The sequence below is a fragment of the Chelonoidis abingdonii genome, chromosome 6 (assembly GCF_003597395.2).
Source record: "Chelonoidis abingdonii isolate Lonesome George chromosome 6, CheloAbing_2.0, whole genome shotgun sequence".
NCBI lineage: Eukaryota > Metazoa > Chordata > Testudines > Testudinidae > Chelonoidis > Chelonoidis abingdonii.
In genome coordinates, this window is record NC_133774.1 from 97,164,177 (window position 1) to 97,186,836 (window position 22,660).

Genomic DNA, 22,660 nt, shown 5'->3' on the forward strand with positions numbered 1-22,660 from the left:
TCAGTTGCTACCGGTGTGGTGCTCTGATTCATGAATTTCTGTTTGTATCCAAAAAAATTCTGAAAAAGTCAAAATATTTTGTTTCAACATTTGCAAACGTTAGCATTTTGACTTTTCAATTTGAAACAACTTCTTGTTTAGTCAATTTTATTATAAAACCCCCACAACTTTTAAAAATGCTCAAGATCAAAATGAAATGTTTGTGTCAGTTTGAATGAAACATTTAATTTGACCTGAAACACATTTTTATTTATTTATTTAACTGCCAGCAAGCCAAAATATCTGATGTTTACCCAGCTCTATGTATTATCTTCATGTTGGAAGTAGAGAAACTTAGGGCTCCTCTATGCACAGTAGCTGCATCAATTGCATCACACTAAAGGTGTTCTGCTAAACCAGTGCAACTTTTTGTGTAACCCATGTCTGAATCCCAGAGAGGTTAAGTAGCTTGCCTAACATCAGACGTCAAGTCAGTAGGAGAGTCAGGACTAAAGCACAAAAGTCTCATGCTGTGACAGACCCAGACCAGTGGGGTACAGGAGTCTGGTAGACGGCAAATATACTGGTCACTGGGTGAGTAGTTTTCTGTTCCCTGAGTGACCAGAGCAGGTTCTGCACTAGAGTAGTCAGGAACCTGCTAGAACCAATTAAGGCAGACAGGCTGATTAGAACACCTGCAGCCAATCAAGGCAGGCTAATCAGGGCACCTGGGTTTAAAAAGGAGCTCTCTCCAGTTAGATAGGGAAGGAGCCAGAGGAGAGGACGTGCGTGTGAGGAGCTGGGAGTAAGAGACACAAGGAGCTGAGACTGAGAGGGTGTGCTGCTAGAGGACTAAGGAGTACAAGCATTATCAGACACCAGGAGGAAGGTCCTGTGGTGAGGATAAAGAAGGTGTTTGGAGGAGGCCTTGGGGAAGTAGCCCAGGGAGTTGTAGCTGTCGCACAGCTGTTACAAGAGGCACTATAGACAGCTGCAAATCCATAGGGCCCTGGGCTGGAACCTGGAGTAGAGGGTGGGCCTGGGTTCCCCCCAAACCTACCAACTCCTGATCAGACACAGGAGGAGCTGATCCAGACTGTGGGGGAGATCACTGAGGTGTGCAAATCTGCCAAGAAGCGCAGGACCCACCAAGGTAGAGGAAGAACTTGGTCACGATGCCTTAACCACTGGGCACACTGTCTCAGCAAACTTAAATCCTCTCCTCCCAGAATCCGCCTAACAGATGTGTAACAGTTGAAGTTTTTATCTTTTGCCTGCTTTGGTATTTTAAGCAAGATCCATATAGCTTATTAAGCTTTAAAAATAAAGCTCTCCTCAAGAACAAATGAGACAGATCAATTATTCTCATTAGTCAACAAGGGCATAATAAAAAGTAATAGGCTTAAGCTGCAGCTGGGAAAACATAGGTTAAGTATTAAGAAAAACTTTCTAACTATGAGAACAGTTAGGCAGGAGAGCAAGCTGCCAGGGGAGGCTGTGGGATCACTTTAGCTGGAAATATTATCACTGGACTAGACACCCATCTATCAAGAGTGACTTAAGACTAATGAAATCTGTCCTGACTCTCTGGAAGGGTTGGAATGAAATGGGCAGAGGTCTCTTCCTAGCTAAATGATTGTATTATAAAAAGAAGTTAAGCAATCATTGTTTGTATTGCTACCACGATCCCTTGTGCAATATTATGCATTACACCTAACTAATGTGGCATGATTGATACCCTAATTTATATGGTAAAGCTGCACTGAATTCAACAATATTACTGGGAATGGTGTGCAATTAGAAGTAAAAGAGGTGTATGAAGGTACTGAAGGAATGTATGTAAGGGAGCAGAAAGAATCATTTTTCAGAGCAGAGCTTTAATATTATAAATTCATACATTAAGACCATAAGTCACCATTGTGATAATAAAATCTGACCTCCTGCATAAGAAAATGAAAGAACCTCACCTGGCAATTTCTGCTTTAAGCCCATGACTTCTGTTTGAGCTATAACATCTTTTAAAATACACCCAGTTTTCAAAACTAGCAAATCAGTTAATATACAATTGAGGTGTGAATTATATTCTTTGATTAACATCTTTACTACAGATCAGTCTGTATGTTAGCAAATTAAGGAATTTATTTAAAACACTTAGTTATTTGAACTTCATACATGTGTCAAAATTGAACTGGGTTGGACAGAAGAAGTACATTGCACTCTGCTATCCTGGACCTGAATTTACTTTTAACTTTTTAAACACATCTTTGCAGCATTTGTAAAAATGGATAAGCAACTCAGGAAATACCAGTTTTATTTCAACACGCATATGGAGATTTACTGAAGAGTGTCAGTGAATGGCAGATTTCTTTAGCAGTGCATCCAAATGATGTTGGCTCCTCTCTCCCCCTAAAAATGATTTATTTGTATGCTGTTTTTATTAGTAAAAAAAAAATCAGAAAAATATATTCTGGTTTCAGTGTTATATTTCTTACAGAAACTTATTAACTCTGTGTTTTGCTTTAAGTGGAAAAAATCTGTATCTTATTCCAGCTGTTTTTTCTGGGCTTATTTATTTTGAGGACATCAGAGCTGTTTGCAGTTGATTACAATAGAGAACAGATTCTTTCTGTATTTGGAAAGTGAGCCATCGTCAGAAAAAAGCTTCTTAATGTTTGCCTTCTAGGACCTGCCCCAGATGCTGTTTCAGACAAAATCTATCAGATCAGCAAAACCCTTGAGGAATATGCCATTTGTCCCGATCTCAGAGTTGACTTATCTCGGCTGGGAAGACAAGAATTTGATCTGGAGAACAAATTCAAACCTTTCCGAGGTACCAATCTGTGTTTTTATCCAAGCTGTATGCTAAATCCATAGATTCTGTTTATAGAAAGAGTTGCCACAGAATGACAATGTAAGTATTTAAACAGTGGTTAGATTATTCTTCACAATGCCTTAAAACATTAATCCTCACATCACCCTGCAGAATAGGTAAGTAAATCTTATCTCCATTTTACAGATGGGGAAACTGAGGCTAAGAGTTTGTGTACTAAAGCCTCAATCCAGCAAAAGACTGAAGCACATGCTTAACTTCAAGTGTGAGCATCCATTCTATTACAGTCAAACACGTACATAAAGCAATTTGCTAGATAGGCCCCAAGTCAACAATTCCGAAGTGCCAGAAGGACACTTTTATAAACCCAGCTAGAGTGTTGTTTGACTACACTTCCCCCTCTGAAAAGGTCCATGCCTGAAAGCTGTGGCATGCCCTCCACTCTCAGACTCCAAATATGGAGGCGGTTCAGCACCACACGGGATCAGGTCTAAGTGTACTAGTTAATATTTAAGGCATTGATTCAGCACATGCTTAACTTTAAGCATGAGAGTAGTCCCAATGGCCAAGTTGGGTAGGATGTCCTGTTGTTAAACTATTCTGTAAGTTATGAAGAAATGAGAAATTTGGCTTGTGTATGGGATACCTGTACAGCTCAGCCTGATGTGTTAAATAAGTCCCATTCCCTAGATGGGTCTTGGTGTGTCACATACAGCAGCATTTCCCGTGGGAAGGTTTTAGGTGGGTGCAGGCCTGGTGCACTGGGAAGGCCCCCTGTGCGACTGTTTCAGGGCAAGCCTGCTGGCACCCACACTGCAATGGCAGGTCTTGTCCCTGGGCCTGGGGCTGGCTCTGCAGTCTGGACATTGCTTCTTGGCGCATAGGGTCACAGTGCCAGTGGTGCCAATTCAGATATTTCTTGGGGGAAAGGGGAGCAAATTTTTGGATTGGAATTTAAATATACAATTAAAAACAACTTGATGGACAATTTTGCATAGTACTTCAAACCAGTTAGCTTTCCAGAGTTTTACAGTTTAAAAACAACAGAATGTTAGAAACAACAGAAGAGCGCCTGCTGTTCCACCCACAAGCCACTATGCTCACCCCTTTCTGGGAGCCCCTTTACTATACCCTCCCCAGAGCCCTGACTCCATTACCCCCCTCCCAGCTGGCTTCAGGCTTCCTTGAGGGAAGGAATTTTAGGGTCTTCCCCTCTCTGCCCCATAGCCAGGCCTCCTCCCCTGTGACCCAGGGACCTCTTGGTACTAATGGGCAGAGGACACAGTGGTGCATAAGGGTTACTGGGATCCCTGGGATCTGGGTATCTACATACTGATTCACCAAAGAGTGTCATGAACTCATGTCTACCAAAAGCCTTTGTCACACTGATCATCATCATAATTGGAAAATATGTATGTAGGGATAATGTGTAAGGAGTTAAGGATATATCCTGAAAGTTGTGTTCTTAAGATCAGTGATTTGGGCTTGGTAACCAAAAGGTGGTTAGGCAAGTTTTCTTTCAGGAAAGAGATGTCTGTCTGTCTGGCTATATGTAAACTGTGTATTGTATTGTTCACAATGGATGCCCATATGCAATCTGAGCTAAATGCTAATGAGAGGATTGTGAAATCTTCCAGAGAGGGAATTTACAGAAAAAAAGAAATCAGCAGGAGGGAGTCATAGTGAAAACTATAGATTTTTGGACTATAACTGGAGGTACCGCGACTCACTCTGCATCCTTCACTGAGGAGACAGGCAGGGCTTGTCTTATGAATGGAGAATCACAGCTGGTCTGGCTGTTTGGTGCCGGGAGAGAGATTTTGAGTGAGCTACCCTTTATGAGATAGGGGAGTGTCTTACTAGTTAAGTTTAGCTCTCAAAAGCATGTATGATTTTATTTTATATGTAACCATTTGTTTCTATTAATTGTACTTGCTTTGTCTTAAATCTCTGTTCTTTGTTAAATAAACTTCTTGTTTTTACTATAAACATATTTGAGTGCTGTGGAGGCATAATCTAAGGTGACTGGTAAACTGGGGTGTATTGTTCCCTTGGGAGCTGATCTGGGAATGTTATCAGTGGTCCAGTGGATCAGGGGTGGGCACTCCTTCCCCATCCCTCCATCACTTGCCACTGCAGAGTGAATGCAGGGCACGCTTGATTTCAAATGCACCCATCCTCTGCACTGGGCTGGGATTAGGTTTATGAGGAGAAGGCATCAGCAGAGGAGAGAGAGCAGGATGCTGACCTATAATTCCTCCCCTGCACTCCCCTTCCAAATTTGAACCTTGGGAAGTTACATGAAAAGACAAATTGCAGTTGGTGGGTTGCCTTTTTCTTGGTGTAGTTCTTCCCTAGGAATCAATACCGTCACAGCCTTAAGACCAGTCCTGTTTTAGTTTGATCCATTTTTATATGTTGAATGCCAACTGAAAAAGTTGTCAAGATATTTTGAATGTAAAATTAAGTTTTTATTTCTATGTTTTGTATTTTATTGAAATACATTCACAGTAATACAGACCCTTAATACATTCTGGTCCTGCAGGCAAAGCTCCACTGATTTACACAGGACTGAGGCCTGATCCAAACCCCAGTGAAATCAGTGGGAGTCTTTCAGTTGATTTAAGTGGACTTTGGATCAAGCTTTTGATTCCTAAGCGTTGCATGATCTGGTCTTGTTTAGTGTGTAATGGATTGTTTAGGTGTCTTTGGAGAGAGGTTAGTGATCAGTTTATCCATCTCTCTATGTGGTCAACTCTAGTAATTTCTTTCGCTTTATTTCTCCAGTTGAAATAGTGGATTCAGTGGATATCTACCTCAATCTGCTTCGAACTATCTTTGACTTTAACATGATCAGAAGCTTGCTGACTGGACCCAATCAGCTTAAGATAAGAATTGATGCCATGAATGGAGGTAGTATTCTGAGTTTCTGTTATTGGCAAGAAAAGTTAATAAGTTAAAACATACCCAATACTGTAAACTGTTTTATTATGATGTAGTGCTAATATTCACTGTCAGTGTATATTCCTGTTTGGAATTTGCTCTGTTGGTTTTGATGGGAGTTTTACCTGAGTAAGGAGTGCAGGATTTGGTTGATCATTGTAGCAAAAACAGCTTATGGAATAAATTATCATAGTGCGTGTTAAAAAAGAGAGAACTTATTAAAGGAATGTGCTCTCTGTTTGATAACAGTTCATTACATTTTCTGAACAAATATGCTACATCTAAACTTTAATGTGGTTTATAAATTATTGCATATTGTGCTTAAAATTACAAGATACAGACCTTTTATGTAACTGAAGGCTATGAATAAGGAAGATACTGTGTGTGTGTGTGTGTGGTGTGTGTGTGTGACAGAGTGACTTTTCATCTTTAGGTGAATTCTGTTGCAGGATTTTAGTGAATTCATTGCCATTTGATAATAGGTGATTTATGTAAAACAAATTACTGGTCTCAGGTCTCAAGTTCTTTTTATGCACAAATGTAATAAATATTATGAATATACCATTAAAATTTACACTAATTTGTACTCATTGGTCATCTCAACAGAGGCAGAAGGCAGGATATGGTGACTGAACGACCTTCTTCAGGTCAAGGTGCAGGAAAGTTTGCACTGATGTTGTTCAGTGGATAAATAAATCCCAAGGTTTTCAATATGACTTCTTTAATGAGCATTAAGCTTAAAAGATTTTCTTTTTATTTAGAAGAGAATGGTGGAGAGGAGCAGTTTCACAAGTGGCTGTGCATCATGATCACTAGCTAATACATGCAGTTTGTATTTTTAACAGCTCCATTTTAATTTAAGATTTTTTCTAGGGTTTAATGGTAGGGTATTTGGCATTAGTAATACTCAAGATATTTTTTTAATACAAATTCCATGGCTGAGGAATGGAAGATTATATGACTGTCACTTATGACACACGTAAAATTTTAGTTACTGGTATAGATGGCCAAACTATGCATAATAAAAGTGCATTCACAGTAGGAAAAAGTGGCTTTTTATCACATTAGCTAGCATGTGGTAACTGATGTGGTAAGATAGTGTGGACAAGGCAATTGTAATTTTAATGTTTTATCAGGTCAATGTAAATGCTCCCAATGTGTTTATTCCCTTAATATTTACCCTGACCTGGTAACACATGTTAAAACTACAACTGCTTTGTCCAAGATTTTACCATGAGTTGGGATACTGTGTATTAGCTAACACTATTTTTTCTTACTGAAGACAAGGCCTAAGTATGTATGATAACTCTGTGTGGTCGACCCACATAGGAGATAAGAGTCTACTACTGTTACCAGCTAACAGAGTTACTCAGTAGCAAAAGCATGCATGTCTACCATCTGAGCTGACAGAGTTCCCACTGATAACGCTGGAGGGAGGAGGGGGAATTAAGCAGTGTTCAGTGAAATACTTGTTTTTCTTGCAGTTGGTATGACAGAGATGTGTGTGCAACGCGAATGCACTAGTTAAGTCTTCTATTAAGTTTCCATGCTGTTGTGAATATTGGAATTTGAAGTGTATATGATCTTTAAAATAGTTGGCAAATTCCTTTTGCAGTTATGGGACCCTATGTAAGGAGAGTCCTGTGTGATGAATTAGGAGCTCCTGCAAATTCTGCAATAAACTGTATTCCTCTGGAGGATTTTGGTGGGCAACTTCCTGACCCAAACTTAACATATGCAACTACTCTGCTGGAGGCTATGAAAGGAGGAGAATATGGATTTGGAGCTGCTTTTGATGCTGATGGAGTAAGTATTTCAGCCAATCTGGGTTCTAGGTCAAGGATGTCATTTTTGCTAGTGCATCTATTAGACACTGAAGCATAATAGGCCCTAATTTTGAGGATGCAGTTATTTGCATGCACAGATGATAGCAGTTGTCCCCACAAATCAAGCCCAAATGATATAATTTGTGCCCTCAGTTGATTGCATCTGCAAATTTGTAGGGCAGGCTGAGGACTTTCTAAATATTTGGCCAATTTGTCTTAGTGTTTGCATAACTTCTCAGATAAAAAAAATGCAGCCTATGTAAATAAGGGAGACTGTCTTAGTAACTGGCAACTAAATGAAGTTAATTTTGGCTGAGATTCTAAAATTCCTTTTGTGCTTCAGCTAAGTGAATTTTCTGCACTTAAGACAGGCACTGAATCACACGCTCTGTGTGTTTTTTAAATCTTGCATTCTTGCTACCAGCAATGTAAACAGCAAAGTATTACAGCACTAACTTGGTATCCTCTTAAGATGAATGTATGTGTGGTGAGAGAGTGGGGGGAAGAAAAGGACAGCGGTTATTGAGGTACAAAAGCCACTTACTGTTGTCAGTATTCAGTTGATACAAATTAACTGCCTGTCTCTAGCTAGTGCATATCATCAGCAAGAAGATTATCTTACACTAGGGTAGCCACAAGCCCATCAAAATGCCATGTAGGAGACGGGAACCAGGGAGCATCTTGGAATTTTGATTCATTGGGCTGGAAGGAAATGTGGTTTGATAGGGAGATGATAAGCTTGCAGTGATCATGGGAATGAGCTACTCAACTTTGATTTCTCTCTGACACCTTTTGTCTTGTCTCTTCAGGACCGCTATATGATCCTAGGTCAAAATGGCTTCTTTGTGAACCCTTCTGATTCACTGGCAGTCATTGCTGCCAATCTTTCTTGCATTCCATATTTCCGTCAGATGGGTGTTCGAGGGTTCGGTAGAAGCATGCCTACCAGCACAGCACTGGACAGGTAAGGGAGCAAGTTTTTCTTTTTATCATCATGGTCTTGACATTAGTTGTGACTTCTTCCATCTTTGATATTGTTGCCCTGTAGCTTCCTACTCAGATTTGAACCTTAGCGTTCATAAACTGAGAAGCTAGCATGAAACCTCCAAGCTTAATTACCAGCTTGGATCTGATAGCGCTGCCACCAGCCAAAAATTTCCAGTGTTTTGGCTCACTCTGGTCTCCCCAAAACCTTCTCTGGGGGGACCCCAAGACTCAGATGCCCTGAGTCTTACCACAAAGGGAAATAACCACCCTCCCCTTGTCTTCTCTTTACTTTCTCCCGGCTTTCCCTCATGGGTTTATCTGGTGAGATTCCTGCTACTTAAACTCCTTTGTAATTACAAACAGAGAGGGCAATTACCTTCGCTTCTTTCTTCCCCTGGGCTGCAGATTCACCCTCCGTACATCTAACACACAGGAATTTCCCTTCCTTGTTCCTTAGCTTACCAGGAAAATCAAACAGGTCTTAAAAGAAAGAAAAACTAATAGTCTCTGTAATCAGCTGACAAAACTACGGTCCAATTTACTTAAAATAAAAAATATGAATAAACAGCCTTATTCAAAAAGAAATACAATTTAAACATTCCAGCAACTACACACATGTAAATACAAAAAAAAACAATAAAAACCTATTGTCTTATACCTGTACTTACAACTGGGAAACAGAAGATTAGAAGCTTGAAGATAGAAAGATCCCTCTCATAGCTGAGAGACAGACAAAAGACACAGAGACAGACATTCCCTCCCTGAGCTTTGAAAAATCCGGTTTCCTGATTGGTCCTCTGGTCAGGTGTTTGGTTCTCTTTGTTAACCCTTTACAGGTGAAAGAAACATTAACCCTTAGCTATCTGTTTATGACATGCCCCTCTTCAAGGCAAGCATCTAGTCAAATTTTGGAGCCCTGGGGATTTTCCAGTTAGAAGTAGAAATTGATGGAGTGTGCTATTATCTCTGATGCCATCTTTTGTTTATTTACAAAGAATGTACAAAATTCTGCTTCTCTGAACATGGGAGGAACTAATACCAAAAGAAGCATTATTTTAGTATATAGCCCCAAGTCTCTTTAGCCAACACACCTTGGCCCAAAACTCTCTCTTTAGAGTGACCCTGGGAAAAGCTGTTCTCATAGGTTATTGCTCGTCTTTTGTGCTTTTTAGCCTCTGTCTCTCTATCTGTTCTTGTCTGCTCTCAGTTTGTGTGTTCTCTCCTCGACCTACTCACATACCTGTTCACAATACCAAGTGGAACCCGATGCCCACAAGGTGCTACTTTCTGGGCAAACTCCATTAGACCTTGTTTTAGGAGTGCCCCTTAATTGTCTCCTATAATTATCTTAAATTAAGAGCATCTTTGAATGAGGATTTAATGCAAGCCATAACAAATTTCACCAAGCTTATATGGCAGCCTACAAAACTGTGAAATCTTGTGATCAGGCCTTCTAAAATTCTTGACAACTTTTGATTGAAATTTTTAGGGTGAACTTATTGGTAAATAATTGCATAACTAGAGAAACCAATTTTATGGCACCTTTATTTTGCGTTATGCATGTTCCCTGTGGCCAGTCGTCCCTGCTTTTGGTCAGTATCAGTTGTGACAGACCCAGGCCAGTGGGATGCAGAAGTCTGGTAGAGGGCAAATATACTGGTCACTGGGTGAGTAGTTTTCTGTTCCCTGAGTGACCAGAGCAGGGTCTGCACTAGAGTAGTCAGGAACTTGCTAGAACCAATTAAGGCAGACAGGCTGATTAGAACACCTGCAGGCTAATGAGGGCACCTGGGTTTAAAAAGGGGCTCTCTCCAGTCAGATGGAGAGGAAGTGCGTGTGAGGAGCTGGGAGTAAGACACAAGGAGCTGAGACTGAGAGGGTGTGCTGCTAGAGGACTAAGGAGTACAAGCATTATCAGACACCAGGAGGAAGGTCCTGTGGTGAGGATAAAGAAGGTGTTTGGAGGAGGCCTTGGGGAAGTAGCCCAGGGAGGTGTAACTGTCACACAGCTGTTACAAGAGGCACTATAGACAGCTGCAAATCCATAGGGCCCTGGGCTGGAACCTGGAGTAGAGGGTGGGCCTGGGTTCCCCCCAAACCTCCCAACTCCTGATCAGACACAGGAGGAGCTGATCCAGACTGTGGGGGAGATCACTGAGGTGTGCAAATCTGCCAATAAGCGCAGGACCCACCAAGGTAGAGGAGGAACTTTGTCACACAGTGAACTGAGGATCTTTAAAAGCCTCAACTAAAAATTCAGATTTGTACCCAATCATAACTGCATTACACAATATTTTGCCTCTGCAAAACTGGATTGGGAATTATCCAAGAACAAACTATCTCCGGATATTCCTGATACCTCCTGCTTCTGGTTGGACTGGAAATACAGTGATACCCAGCAACTTTGGGGTATTTTGGTGGTTCCATTTCCAAAAAACTTAAAAAAATCAAAAGTATGCAAAAATGAGTACTTATTTTAAAATTTATAAAACCTTCACATATCTCTAAATTTTGCTTCAACTTTCAAGTAGTTTGGATAAAATAATAGTCTCATTTGCCCATCCTTCATTAGGATGGAAACAGCACAAACTCTGAAGCAAAGCAGACTGGCAGGAAACAGGAAATAACCATTTACCAGTAATTCCTGACCATAACTACTTTAGTCCATTTCCTGATAAATATTGGTTTAAGACTAAACCTGACAGCCCTGCTGATAATATTTATGAAGGTTAGAGAGGGAGAAAGATGAAGGCCTAATGCAGCACTAAGTGAACATTTTAAAAGATTATATATAATCAGTTGAGATATAGCATTTATTATTCCGACCAGCTGAAATCTGAACAGGTGTCCAAACGTATATTATCCTAGGACTGATAAACAAATAAGCAGTTATCTGTACCAAATGATGTCTAGTCAGGAAACAGTTGTTTAAAAATGAAATATTAATAGCATGAAAAGATTAATGCCTATCCAAAAACCAAGGATAGTAATACAGTGTGGTCCCTACTCATGGGACTTCTGAAACTGACAACGGCTTTTAAAGTTGACAATTCACATGCCCTTGGTGGTTGATGGATTTTTCAGAGAACTTTCCCTACTGTATGTAAATGTTGAGGCTTTAAGGAAATTATGCAGTATGTTCAGATTTTCCCCCTCTCCTGCCTCAAATGCACACTTCATGTAGGTCTCTGAAAATGAAATCTATCTTTATCGTGAGATACTATCCTTTCAGTGAAGGAAATAGAGAAGAGACATGTTGGACCTATAGTTCAGGATATCTAGGACATTTTAAACTCATTTGCCTTCTCTCGCCCCCCTCCCCCCCCAATTGTAGCTAAATATATTAGAGGCTATGCATGTACTGAAGTCCACCTCAGCAACACTCTCAGCAGTTGACATAGATTCTTGACCATGTTTACTTGATCTATTGGTTTCCAGATGGTCTCAAGTGAGTTACTGCTTAATTTGTTTCAACATTACCAGTGTTATTTTTATGGGGCTAAGGCTTATTTATAAAATAAAACAGAGTGGTTGATAATGATGGACCTTAGTTAAGGATATACATATTTTCCCAGCAATTCTACAAATGTTTATTAACATTAGGTCTAGTGACTGCATACATGGTGTGTGTAATTTTTGTTTGCTTTTGCTTTAGGGTTGTTTTTGTTTTTCCTTGAAGATTGAAAGACTACAAGTGCTAGAAGCTGGAGTCCTCTAGTTTACTACTTTCCATTGTGGCTTAAGACAGCCTGAATTGCTTGATTTTTCTTACTGACTTGATAGAGCCCTGAGATCCAGTGGTTCAATTGCTTTGATACCCAAGTCCTGACTAATATGTGTGATTTTTTTTTTTAAGGGCTACTTTAGTGAGTGCACACAGTGAAACCCTTTTCTTTAGGACTCCAAGCTAGATTTTAAAGTTGAGCTGAGGTTTAATAATAAGTGGTTAGTACTTTATCTGCTGCAAATCACTTTTTCCATGTGCGTGCTAAGTACATGCATTGGAACACTGCAAGCAGTATCACAAATGCCTCTTCCAAAGAAGAGTTCCCTGAATGAATGGCCAAGCCATTACTGATTCCAAGTTTTACAGTGAAATTTGCCTTAAATGAACACCCAATTTACAGCAAAAATTGGTTGTATAGAAGAGGCAATCTTTACAGCATTTTAGAACACTTGTATCTGAAATCTTTGTGCATAGTCTGAAATGGTTTTTAAGAGTGGGGTTGCTTAAGGAAGTGGTTTATGATGTAGATTTCACTGTGGTCCAGATTCTAATTTCATTTAAAACCCGTGTAAGTTAGGAATAATTCTGTTGAAGTCAATGGAATTATACCAATGTAAAATGGGTGGAAGAAAGTAGAGAATCAAGATTTATATGGTTACAGCATCTGTACCTCCATTGTTGTGGGTTAAACAGCTAACTTGAAAGAAAAAATTATAGAAACTCGCCTATTGTGTAGCCTATGCATGATCATAGAACTGGGAAAGCTATTGCCTTTTTTGAAGGCAGAGTGCATTCCCTGTACAGTCACAAGAGAGAACCTAAAAATAAAAGTTGTGCAGTTCTACATGAGAATAGCAAAAAAATAGTGTTTCATATTAATCTTTATTATCTCAGTGTATATTTATGTAAATAGAGATGAAATTAATGTTTTAGAAGATGTAACTTTTTGTCTATTGTGGGAGATAGACTGTGCAGAATGAACAAATATATCTTTTGTTGGTCCTTTTTATGCCTTTCTAGTGGGCTGGCCTGCCATACTGTGGGGACAGCTCTGATGGAACCACGTTGCGTATTCACTCATAAAACTGTGAGCTCATGCACTGGAAAGGAAACCTGGGGTAATTAAAGTGTACACTATGAACATTAGTGCTGGCAGAAGACGAGGAAATGATCTCATGCCTGTCCTTAGAAGACGACTCCTGTGTCATATGCTGTTAGTTACTATAAGAAATATGAATTTGTTAAGGCTTAAGAGTAAAAGCTACAAGATGGCTTCGTAGGTCTTGGTTAAAATAGGCTTCCACATCTCTCCTGAAACCTCCATGATCCAGCAAGATCAGAATTCAGTGTCCACAAAGTGAATCTTGCGTTTGTAGTTAATGTACACTTTTCATCTATATTGTTTGAGATCAGAGGTCAACCACAGCGAATCTGCTGTGCTAAAAATGTGATAGGATAATCAGGGATGAAAGTAACTTAAAGGACTTACTGATACACCGGAGTCCTGAGCAGGGGCGTGGCCTCAACCAGAAGAGGCGGGGCCTCAACAGGAAGAGATGAAGTCTTTCAATATTTAAAGGCCTTGGGGCTGTGGCTGGGAGCCCCAGGGCCTTTAAATCACCTGAGAGCTACCAGCTGCAGAGGCAGCTGGGAGCCCTGGGGCTCGAGGGCGAATTAAAGGGTTCGGGGCTCTGGCCGCTTTGGAGCTCCGGGCCCTTTAAATCACTGCAGGAGCCCTGCCATCACTACTCCAGGGCGGCAGGGCTACGGCAGTGATTTAAAGGGCCCGGGGCTCCGCTGCTGAGGGGAGTCCTGGGTCCTTTAAAGTACTACTGGAGCCTTGCTGTCACTGGGGCTCCGGCAGTCGGGCTCGGGCACGGATTTAATGGGCCCAGTGCTCCTACCACTGCTGGGAGCCTTGGATTCTTTAAAGCGCCGCTGGAGCCCTGCCACCGCTTGGGTAGCAGCAGCAGGGCTTGGGCAGGCATTTAAAGGGCCCAGAGCTCCAGCCGCTACGTGGAGCCCCAGGTCCTTTAAAGCGCCACTGGAGCTTGGGGCTCTGACGGCACTTCAAAGGGCCCAGGGCTGCCCACAGCAGCCGAGCCCCTGACCCTTTAAATCACTGCTGGAGCTGTGCCGCCACTGCCCCAGGGTAGCAGCGGTAGGGCTCCAGCAGTGATTTAAAGAGCCTGGGGCTCTCTGCAGTGGCAGGAGCCCCAGCACCTTTAAGTACCTGCCTGAGCCCAGCTGCCAGAGCCCTGGGACTCTGGCAGCTGGGCTCCAGCAGTGATTTAAAGAGCCAGAGGCTCTGGCTGCCACAGAGAGCCCCGGGCCCTTTAAAGCGCCGCCCAAGCCCCATTCCCGGAGCTCTGGCAGTGCTTTAAAGGGCCCAGGACTCTCCGCAGCGGCCAGAGCTCTGGCACCTTTAAATCCCCGCCCAAGCCTGGCTGCTGGAGCTCCAGCAGTGATTTAAAGGGCCTGGGGCTCCCCGCAGAGGCTGGAGCCCTGGGCCCTTTAAATCACAGCTGGGGAAGCTGGTCCAGTCCTGCACAGCGTATCGGACTGTACCGGCTTACTTTCACCTCTGGGCGTAATACATTTTCTGTGAATAGTCATTCAGATTTTTTAAAGTAACTTTGTTTATGCCCCTTTATGTTCACTTTTTACATAATGTAGAAAACGAACTTAGTGAGAATACTCATGGAAAGCAAATTTTACATTGGAACCATCTGGAAACTAATGTTTGCTGAAATCATAAATAATTTTTGGATAACGATTTTTAACAGAAGAAATAGCAAACTTTATTGAAGAAATTTTTATAAATTATTCACCCTGCACTAATTGTAATTAGGTCTGTCAAGCGATTAAAAAAACAAATTGCACAATTAAACAATAATAGAATACCATTTATTTAAATTTTTTGGATGTTTTCTACATTTTCAAATATATTGATTTCAGTTACAACACAGAATACAAAGTGCACGGTCCTCACTTTGTATTTGTTTTATTACAAGTATTTGCACTGTAAAAAATCAAAAGTAGTATCATTTTTCAATTCACCTACAAGTACTGTAGTGCAATCTCTTTATCATGAAAGTTGAAAATGTAGAATTATGTACAAAAAACTGCATTCAGAAATAAAAAAAAAATCTAAAATTTTAGATCCTGCAAGTCCACTCAGTCCTACTTCTTGTTCAGCCAATCGCTCAAACAAGTTTGTTTACATTTGCAGGTGATAATGTTGCCTGCTTCTTGTTTACAATGTGTTACATTCATTCTCATGGCCACTAAGTGGTAAGCCATTGTAAATTCATGTGACTCCATTAAAATCAGTGGATTTATTCCAGATTTACTTTGGTATAAATGAGTTTTGAATCTGATCCTTTAACATGTGTGCAATACCTCATGATTTTGCAGTTTTAGTCATTAGTATGATATATTGTGGACATAAAAGACATTACGGAGAGGAAAGGATGCTCAAGGCTAACTCAGAACCATATTCTTTCTGAGTATGGACAACTACCAGTGCCTGAAAATGTCCTGAGGTAACAAGTTTGTTGTCAGAGAGAAGAATTACAATAAGACATTGTTAGCAACAGGAAAGAACACTTTAAAAAACAAGAAATCAAATCATTTCTAATTTCTTATATCAATCAATAGTCTTTTTATTTTTTTGTGTTATGTACTTCGAAGCTTTAGCATTGGAAGCTCAGAAATAATTTGAAATAAAGCATGCTCAGAAATGGGTAGGAAAATGGACACATTTGTAACACACTTACAGTGGTTGCTAATCTTTCTTGAATGCATCTGTTGCATCCATTAAGAGAGCAGAAACAGCACTTGGAGAGGAGAAGGAACGTTATAGGCTAACAAACAGATCTACCTGTTCTTGAACAAGTTAGTAACATTAAGTTCAGACATATACCGCTGGGATTTAATAATAAAGAGATTCATGATTCCACGATAAATGAAATTATGTGACAAAAATATTTTCACATAATAGTTACACTGGTTGGAAAACATTAGCTTTTAAAAAAGGGTTTTGCTGTTGTTCAAGAAGGCCCTAATAAGTGTAAAACCTTCTGACTTAAACCTTTGGAAAATATTGTGGTCTAATCTTTTGGATTTAGGCTGGAATAAATCTCTTTGCAACCTTTTTTGGCACTGCACCTGACATTTTACTCAGCTAATTTCAAGGGGAAATTGAAAAAAATCTTAACCTGTAACTCAGTCAACAAAAAGCATATACTTCTGGATAACATCCTTTTAACTAGTGATTCTGCATAAATTCAAGCTTCCAGTCACATTAAACACATGGCTGCATGGGAATGAAGAACAGGAGTCCAGCCTGGAAGTCCAAATCAGATTTTGGCTTTGGAAGGCTTGTTTATGAAATGCTTACCACCTATAATCATAATACTCTGGGGCTTTTATTGTTTTTTCTCCCTCAGTTCACTCTTCAGTTGGAAGCATCATCTTTCATTGGGAGAAGACGGTTGAGGTTTGACAAAGGGCTGCCATACTACTAGCCTTTTCATATTTAAATTGGCTTGCCAGGTTATTAGTGCTATATTTTATTATTTCATTACAGCAGTGCCTGGAAGGACCACTGTTAAGGTTGCCTCAGTGTTTCCTTTACTCAGGCATTTAGGAATGTTCTGAGAAGAATTTCTCTGTGTTGAAACTTGATGGAATAGAGAGACAGGGTTGAGCACACTTTTTAATATTTGTAAAATATTCTGTTACATGAAAATGTAATTAGATTGATAACCCAACATTGCCATCTCTTATCCCTATAATCAAAACAATAAGTAAAACCAGAGAATAACAAACGTATTCCCTTATGTTATGCACAGTGACTGTAATTACATATTCATTATCCTACCATCATAAACAAAAGACAGAACTGCAGCACCTCTTAAAGTGAAAGTGATCCCCACCAGTTTTTACAGGATGGGAAGAGAGAAAGGTGTAGATCTTGGAAATGTTATGCAGGAAGAAGTTGCAAGGTTTGATCATGGTCTGGATATTCATGTCAAGAGAGAATGTGGAGTCAAAAAGATGATAGCCAGAGTTTGTAGCTGGGTCTTGTGGGAGCAGGAAAAGCAGCAGTGGGGAGAGTGTCAAGGTAAGAAAGAGAAGTTAGGAATAAGGGCCTCATTCTATATCCCCTGAAGTTTGTGGCAAAGCTCCCAGTGACTTCAGTAGAATCAGATCCTAAGAAAGGGACTTTCTAAACTGAGCCATATTACAAAAATGTGTGGATTTTGTTGAGGGGATGAAAGACAATTTGGGCTAATTCTTTTGTCATCATAAATGGTTTGCCTATCTGTAGTAATAAGTAGTATCTCTTCTTCCTGGTATCAGCTAGAATGATTAGGTATAAAATGCAGCTGAATAATGAAGTAACAAAATGCTTGTTACATTGGCCAAGGAAAAGCACCAGGAGGACTTGCAGGGCTACCCAGTTGCACTGAGGATGGGTGTGTGTGTGAGAGAGAGAGAGTATATTCCTTCAATAGGCCAACCATTTCTATTGTCCAGTTTATGGGAGGGGCGGAGCCATGGTGCTGTCTCCTCAGGGAGAGGATCAACTCAGTAGTACCCCTGCACATCTAGAAAATGGGGACTGTGATTCTTGACTGTATGCAGTACTAACGGGTGGTGATGGGGAGTCCATAGTTCCTCTCTGTAATCACAGCTGTCCTTATGGTGCAGCTACATGAAGACCAGCCACAATTTAGCGCAAATAATTACCCTTGAATCATTCCTTTCATTTTATAAAGACCCCATATGGTATGTGAAACGTTCCAAAGGATTTAGAAAGTTAGATGCAGCCATGTCAATATGTGCTCTTCTGTATGAGGGGCTGTGTTGTTTAACAGTTTTTCGCTGTGCATTATTAAACTTAAACAGAAGGACGCGGTAATCTAGAGGATTTAATGTTGCTTAAGAATACAGTACTAACAAATGGAACACTGGATTACAATTCAGTTAAGATGTTTAAATAGTGGTCCTTGACATATGTTTGGTTGAAGTGATTGTTTGAATATACTAATATGTACTGTGGGGAAAGTGTAGCAGTTGACAGGAAACATCTGCTTTAGTGTGATCCACCATCAACAGGATTGTGGCAGTGTCTACCTCCTGAGACTCCATACATCGCGCTTCATTTCTCTGGCAACACTTGCCTTGAGTTTGGTATGTGTTGAGTATAAAATGAAGGTACACCCTGTTTACCAAATCTTTATCATAACAAAGTGTATTTTAGTGCTTAATTTCTGCACAACTGGCAAATCCAAAGCAAATAGAACACTGACATTTAGCTAATGCTCTCTGAAATGAGTACCTCCGGATAAGTGAAAGCGGTTTCTGTATTAAAGAGAAAGTTGGGCAAATTTGAAAGGCAAAATAGTTTAGTAGTTACAGCAGAAGAACAAGGGTCAGGGAATTATGGTGTTAAAGGCACCATTGCAACCCTCTAGCACATCTGTAAAATGTCATCTGTCTGCACACAAGAGTTTGCAATGATGCACAGAGGTTCACACTACCACTGTGATTGCATTTGCTCTGAGCAAAGCTAAGCACTGCGTGCTTCTGCAGTTGTTGTAGTGCCACTGTAGACAGCAAGCGCCAATGTGCCATTGCAATGGTGCAGCGAAGCCTCCTAGTACAATCTCACAATGTTCCTACCCACTATTTAGTAATAGCTTGACAAAAATCTATCCAGGAGTTCTTAATTATACCTACTGTATGGATTTTTGCTGTCTTTTTGTACTTCTACAACTTATAGTTTTTCTTATGATTCCTTTTTTCTGTATTTCCTGTGTATTTTAAGTATTAACTAGCTCTAATTAAAATGAAAAGCTACCCAGCATAAAGGACACTGTTGAGACTGACAATCCTTAACTCTAGCACCCTTCCCTCAATGGCATTTGATTTTAAAATGTCCTTTATGTTGAATAATGAGTGGGCCCTTCCAAAATTAAGACTGCAAGTAGGTTAAAATCCCACTTTCCATGTGCATGACATCTTAGTAGAGATGTGAGTGTGACCTGAGTATATATGCAAGTCGGGGCGTTGTTCCTGCACACACTACCAAAGAAAGATAAGTCAGTCTCACACTTTCTCTCTTATCTGCAATAGACTTGCTGTACGTTTTTAAAGATGTCTGTCTCCAGCTAAGTCAATTGTATACAGGTTTTAAATTAGACTGAGCAGAAGCACTAATGAAATATTACTATCAGAAAATTAGTTAATCAGAAGGATAACTGCACCAAGCCTTCAAAAACACAGTTCAGCACATTCAAGGAATAATGTATAAAAACTGGGCCCTGTAAAATTTGATATCACAAACTTTTATGTTGGCAAATGTACTACTTATGCAAACTAGGTGCTGCTATTATTTTTTTTAAAGGGCACTAGAGCATTGAATTAAAAATATCTGCATAGTATGGGTCCTATATACCTTATAAACAAATGTAAAATTTCATTGTACCAGCTGTCATTCACATTAAGGAGCTAATTGTTTTGGTTACACAAAAATAACCTGTCAAAGAGGATTTAAAGAGAGAGAGAATTTCATTTCAACTAATTTCTTCTCTAGCAGCGCATGTTGGTTTTGCTTGGTGGTGTCTGTCTACCATTGGATGTTGTATAACATGCTGGCAACAGATCCAGTTTGTTTCATCAGTGGATGTTTCTTAAATATGCAGATAGAGTGGTAATGATCTATAAATTCTAAATGTCTCCAAGGGAGCAAATCCAACTCCTCTTTGTTGCCTTTGATGTAGGATGTGATATTACTTGGTGCAGTGTGTTACATCTAGTTAGATGTCTGCCTGGATAGGCATGCTATGTTTTTGGCTGTCTGCCCACAGCCTCATTATCCTAACTTGTACTGATGAACACATTTCTTCGTGCCATGGTCATGGCAGTGCACATTTCGGATGGATGTGAGTTTTTCCCCATTCCTTAACAGATTAGTTTTCAGGCAAATATATTAATGACCATGCCTTTTTAGTCAAGAACACTCCTTAGGTTTCAACTGCAAACTAATAGCCTGTCAGAACTGAAGAAACATATCTACAGTGTGAGATTCCACATGGAAACAGGACTTTCCGCCCTGCTTCAGAGAGAGGTGTTTTGATTTCTTTGTAATGTTGGTTTGAATGTTAATTCAAAGCAGCTGTGATAGGCCAAGAATTCCCTGGGCAACTATTGACAATTCCCTTGTACACTCGCCTAAGCCTCATAAAACTCAGAGCAGGCAGAATTTGTTGGACTTCTTTTGCATTTCATCATAATTTTTTCTAAATCTGTAGTCACCTATCACACATTAAAAGAGAGTGGAACAGCTTGAAGTCAGAATTAGTCTGTTTTAGGGTGAGCTTTGGGTTTAATTATTTTCTGACAAGTGAAGAAAAAAATAATTTGAGAGTCAACCCACAGAAGTGAATGGTATGAAAAAATAGGGTGAGTTTCCCCCTTTATATTAGTTGTTACCATCTAACATTCAGAATAATCCTAGCACTGCTAGCCCCAACATCACAATGGAGTCAGAGGGAGCTGTCATTATGCTTGTGCAATTTAAGCTGTGCCGAGGATAAGGATTTATTCATAACATGTCCCGGGACAGCTGTAGGAATGCCACCAAATGTATTGCTAGTCAGAGGTGAGAATGAGTCTTTGAACATCTTGGAAATTTCCACAAGGAGTGGATTGTGATCAACGTGCATCTTGGGTTCTGCAATGGCTGTACTACACAGATGCAGCTCCTAGGAAGAAAGGGGCTGAATCAAAGAGAGCATATGGCAGGACTGTATAATTTTGGATTGTGTGTGTTACTCGGGCTAAGTTTTTTTTCATTTTATTGCTGAGCAGTAGAATAAGGAAGAGTAAGTCCCTCCCCTCCCGCCAACCTCATAGACTCATAGACTTTAAGGTCAGAAGGGACCATTATGATCATCTAGTCTGTTCTCCTGCACAATGCAGGCCACAGAATCTCACCCACCCACTCCTGTAACAAACCCCTAACCTATGTCTGAGTTATTGAAGTTCTCAAATTGTGGTTTGAAGACCTCAAGCTGCAGAGAATCCTCCAGCAAGTGACTCGTGCACCATGCTGTAGAGGAAGACGAGAAACCTCCAGGGCCTCTGCCAGTCTGCCCTGGAGGAAAATTCCTTCGCGACCCCAAATATGGTGATCAGTTAAACCCTGAGCATGTGGGCAAGACTCACCAGCCAGCATCCAGGAAAGAATTGTCTGTAGTAACTCAGATCCCACCCCATCTAACATCCCATCACAGAACACTGGGCATATTTACCTGCTGATAATCAAAGATCAGTTGCCAAAATTAGGCTATCCCATCATACCGTTCCCTCCATAAACTTATCAAGCTTAGTCTTAAAGTCAGATATGTCTTTTGCTCCCTACTTGGATCTGCGTTTGGTGAAACACACAGGCTCCATTATAAGCAAGAGGGGAGGAGATGGCAGAGACTTAGCTCTGCTCCCTACTTGCAGGCCAGAATAGCTGGCTGGGTGTGAGGGAGCCTTTCCAGGGACTTCAGTAGATTACTTTGTCTCTACCACGCTGCAGACCAATAGGGGAGCAGAGGAGGAACTGCTACTCTGAGGCACAATTCCTTCCTGGGCTGCGACCAGTGTGGTGCAGGCATCTGTCCCTTACTCAGAGCTGAGCCTGAAAGCTCGTTCCAGTCCAGAATGATGATGTACTATGGGTGGGCACTCCCAGCTTTCAGGACATTAGATCATGGCATGTGCTCAAAAATCTCCTGAATTAAGAGGCAAGTAAAGGGCTGCGACAGAGTAAATGTACGAGAAAACATGGACTTGATCTGGCTGAAGGTTAGGTTTTAGATTTGGACAGGGTCTGCTTATCCACGTTAAATTCCCATGGGAGCAAGCCTGGGCCCTCGCTGGGACAGGAAATACAAAAAAGCTGCTTTTAAAACTAACTGTGAAAGCAGCGTGATTTTTCTCTAAAAGCATTTTCTCAACCTTTAGCATGTTGCCCTATTAAATGTGCCTATATTAAGAAATGCTCCCCTTTGACCTTCCCACATACATTTTTCATTGACTGTTTTATGGGCTGGGAAAGCCAGCGTTTCACTATGTATTCTGATGAGACTGCATATGGCAGTGGACAGATAGATAGATAATTAATCTATAATCTTCCTAGTGCTGTACCTGTCTTATTACCTCTCAATAGATTTGTGCTACCATGAATGTACTGCAGGTGTTCCTGTGGATCTACTGCCAAAAAGGCCAATAGTGGTTTAATTAAAAAAAAATTAATTTCTGGGTTGTTTTTTTTTAAAGAATGTAACAGAAAAGCAAATTGAT

General features: G+C 40.5%; 1 protein-coding gene across 1 annotated transcript in view; it reads left to right on the forward strand.

The window, feature by feature from the left end:
• The window catches only part of PGM5 (phosphoglucomutase 5), a 152,451-nt gene that overhangs the window by 17,015 nt on the left and 112,776 nt on the right, over positions 1 to 22,660 (forward strand). The window contains exons 3-6 of the mRNA XM_032801810.2: positions 2,663 to 2,809; positions 5,597 to 5,722; positions 7,368 to 7,558; positions 8,388 to 8,542. Of these exons, the coding sequence (XP_032657701.1) occupies positions 2,663 to 2,809; positions 5,597 to 5,722; positions 7,368 to 7,558; positions 8,388 to 8,542 (619 nt within the window). The remainder of the gene's footprint in view (positions 1 to 2,662; positions 2,810 to 5,596; positions 5,723 to 7,367; positions 7,559 to 8,387; positions 8,543 to 22,660) is intronic.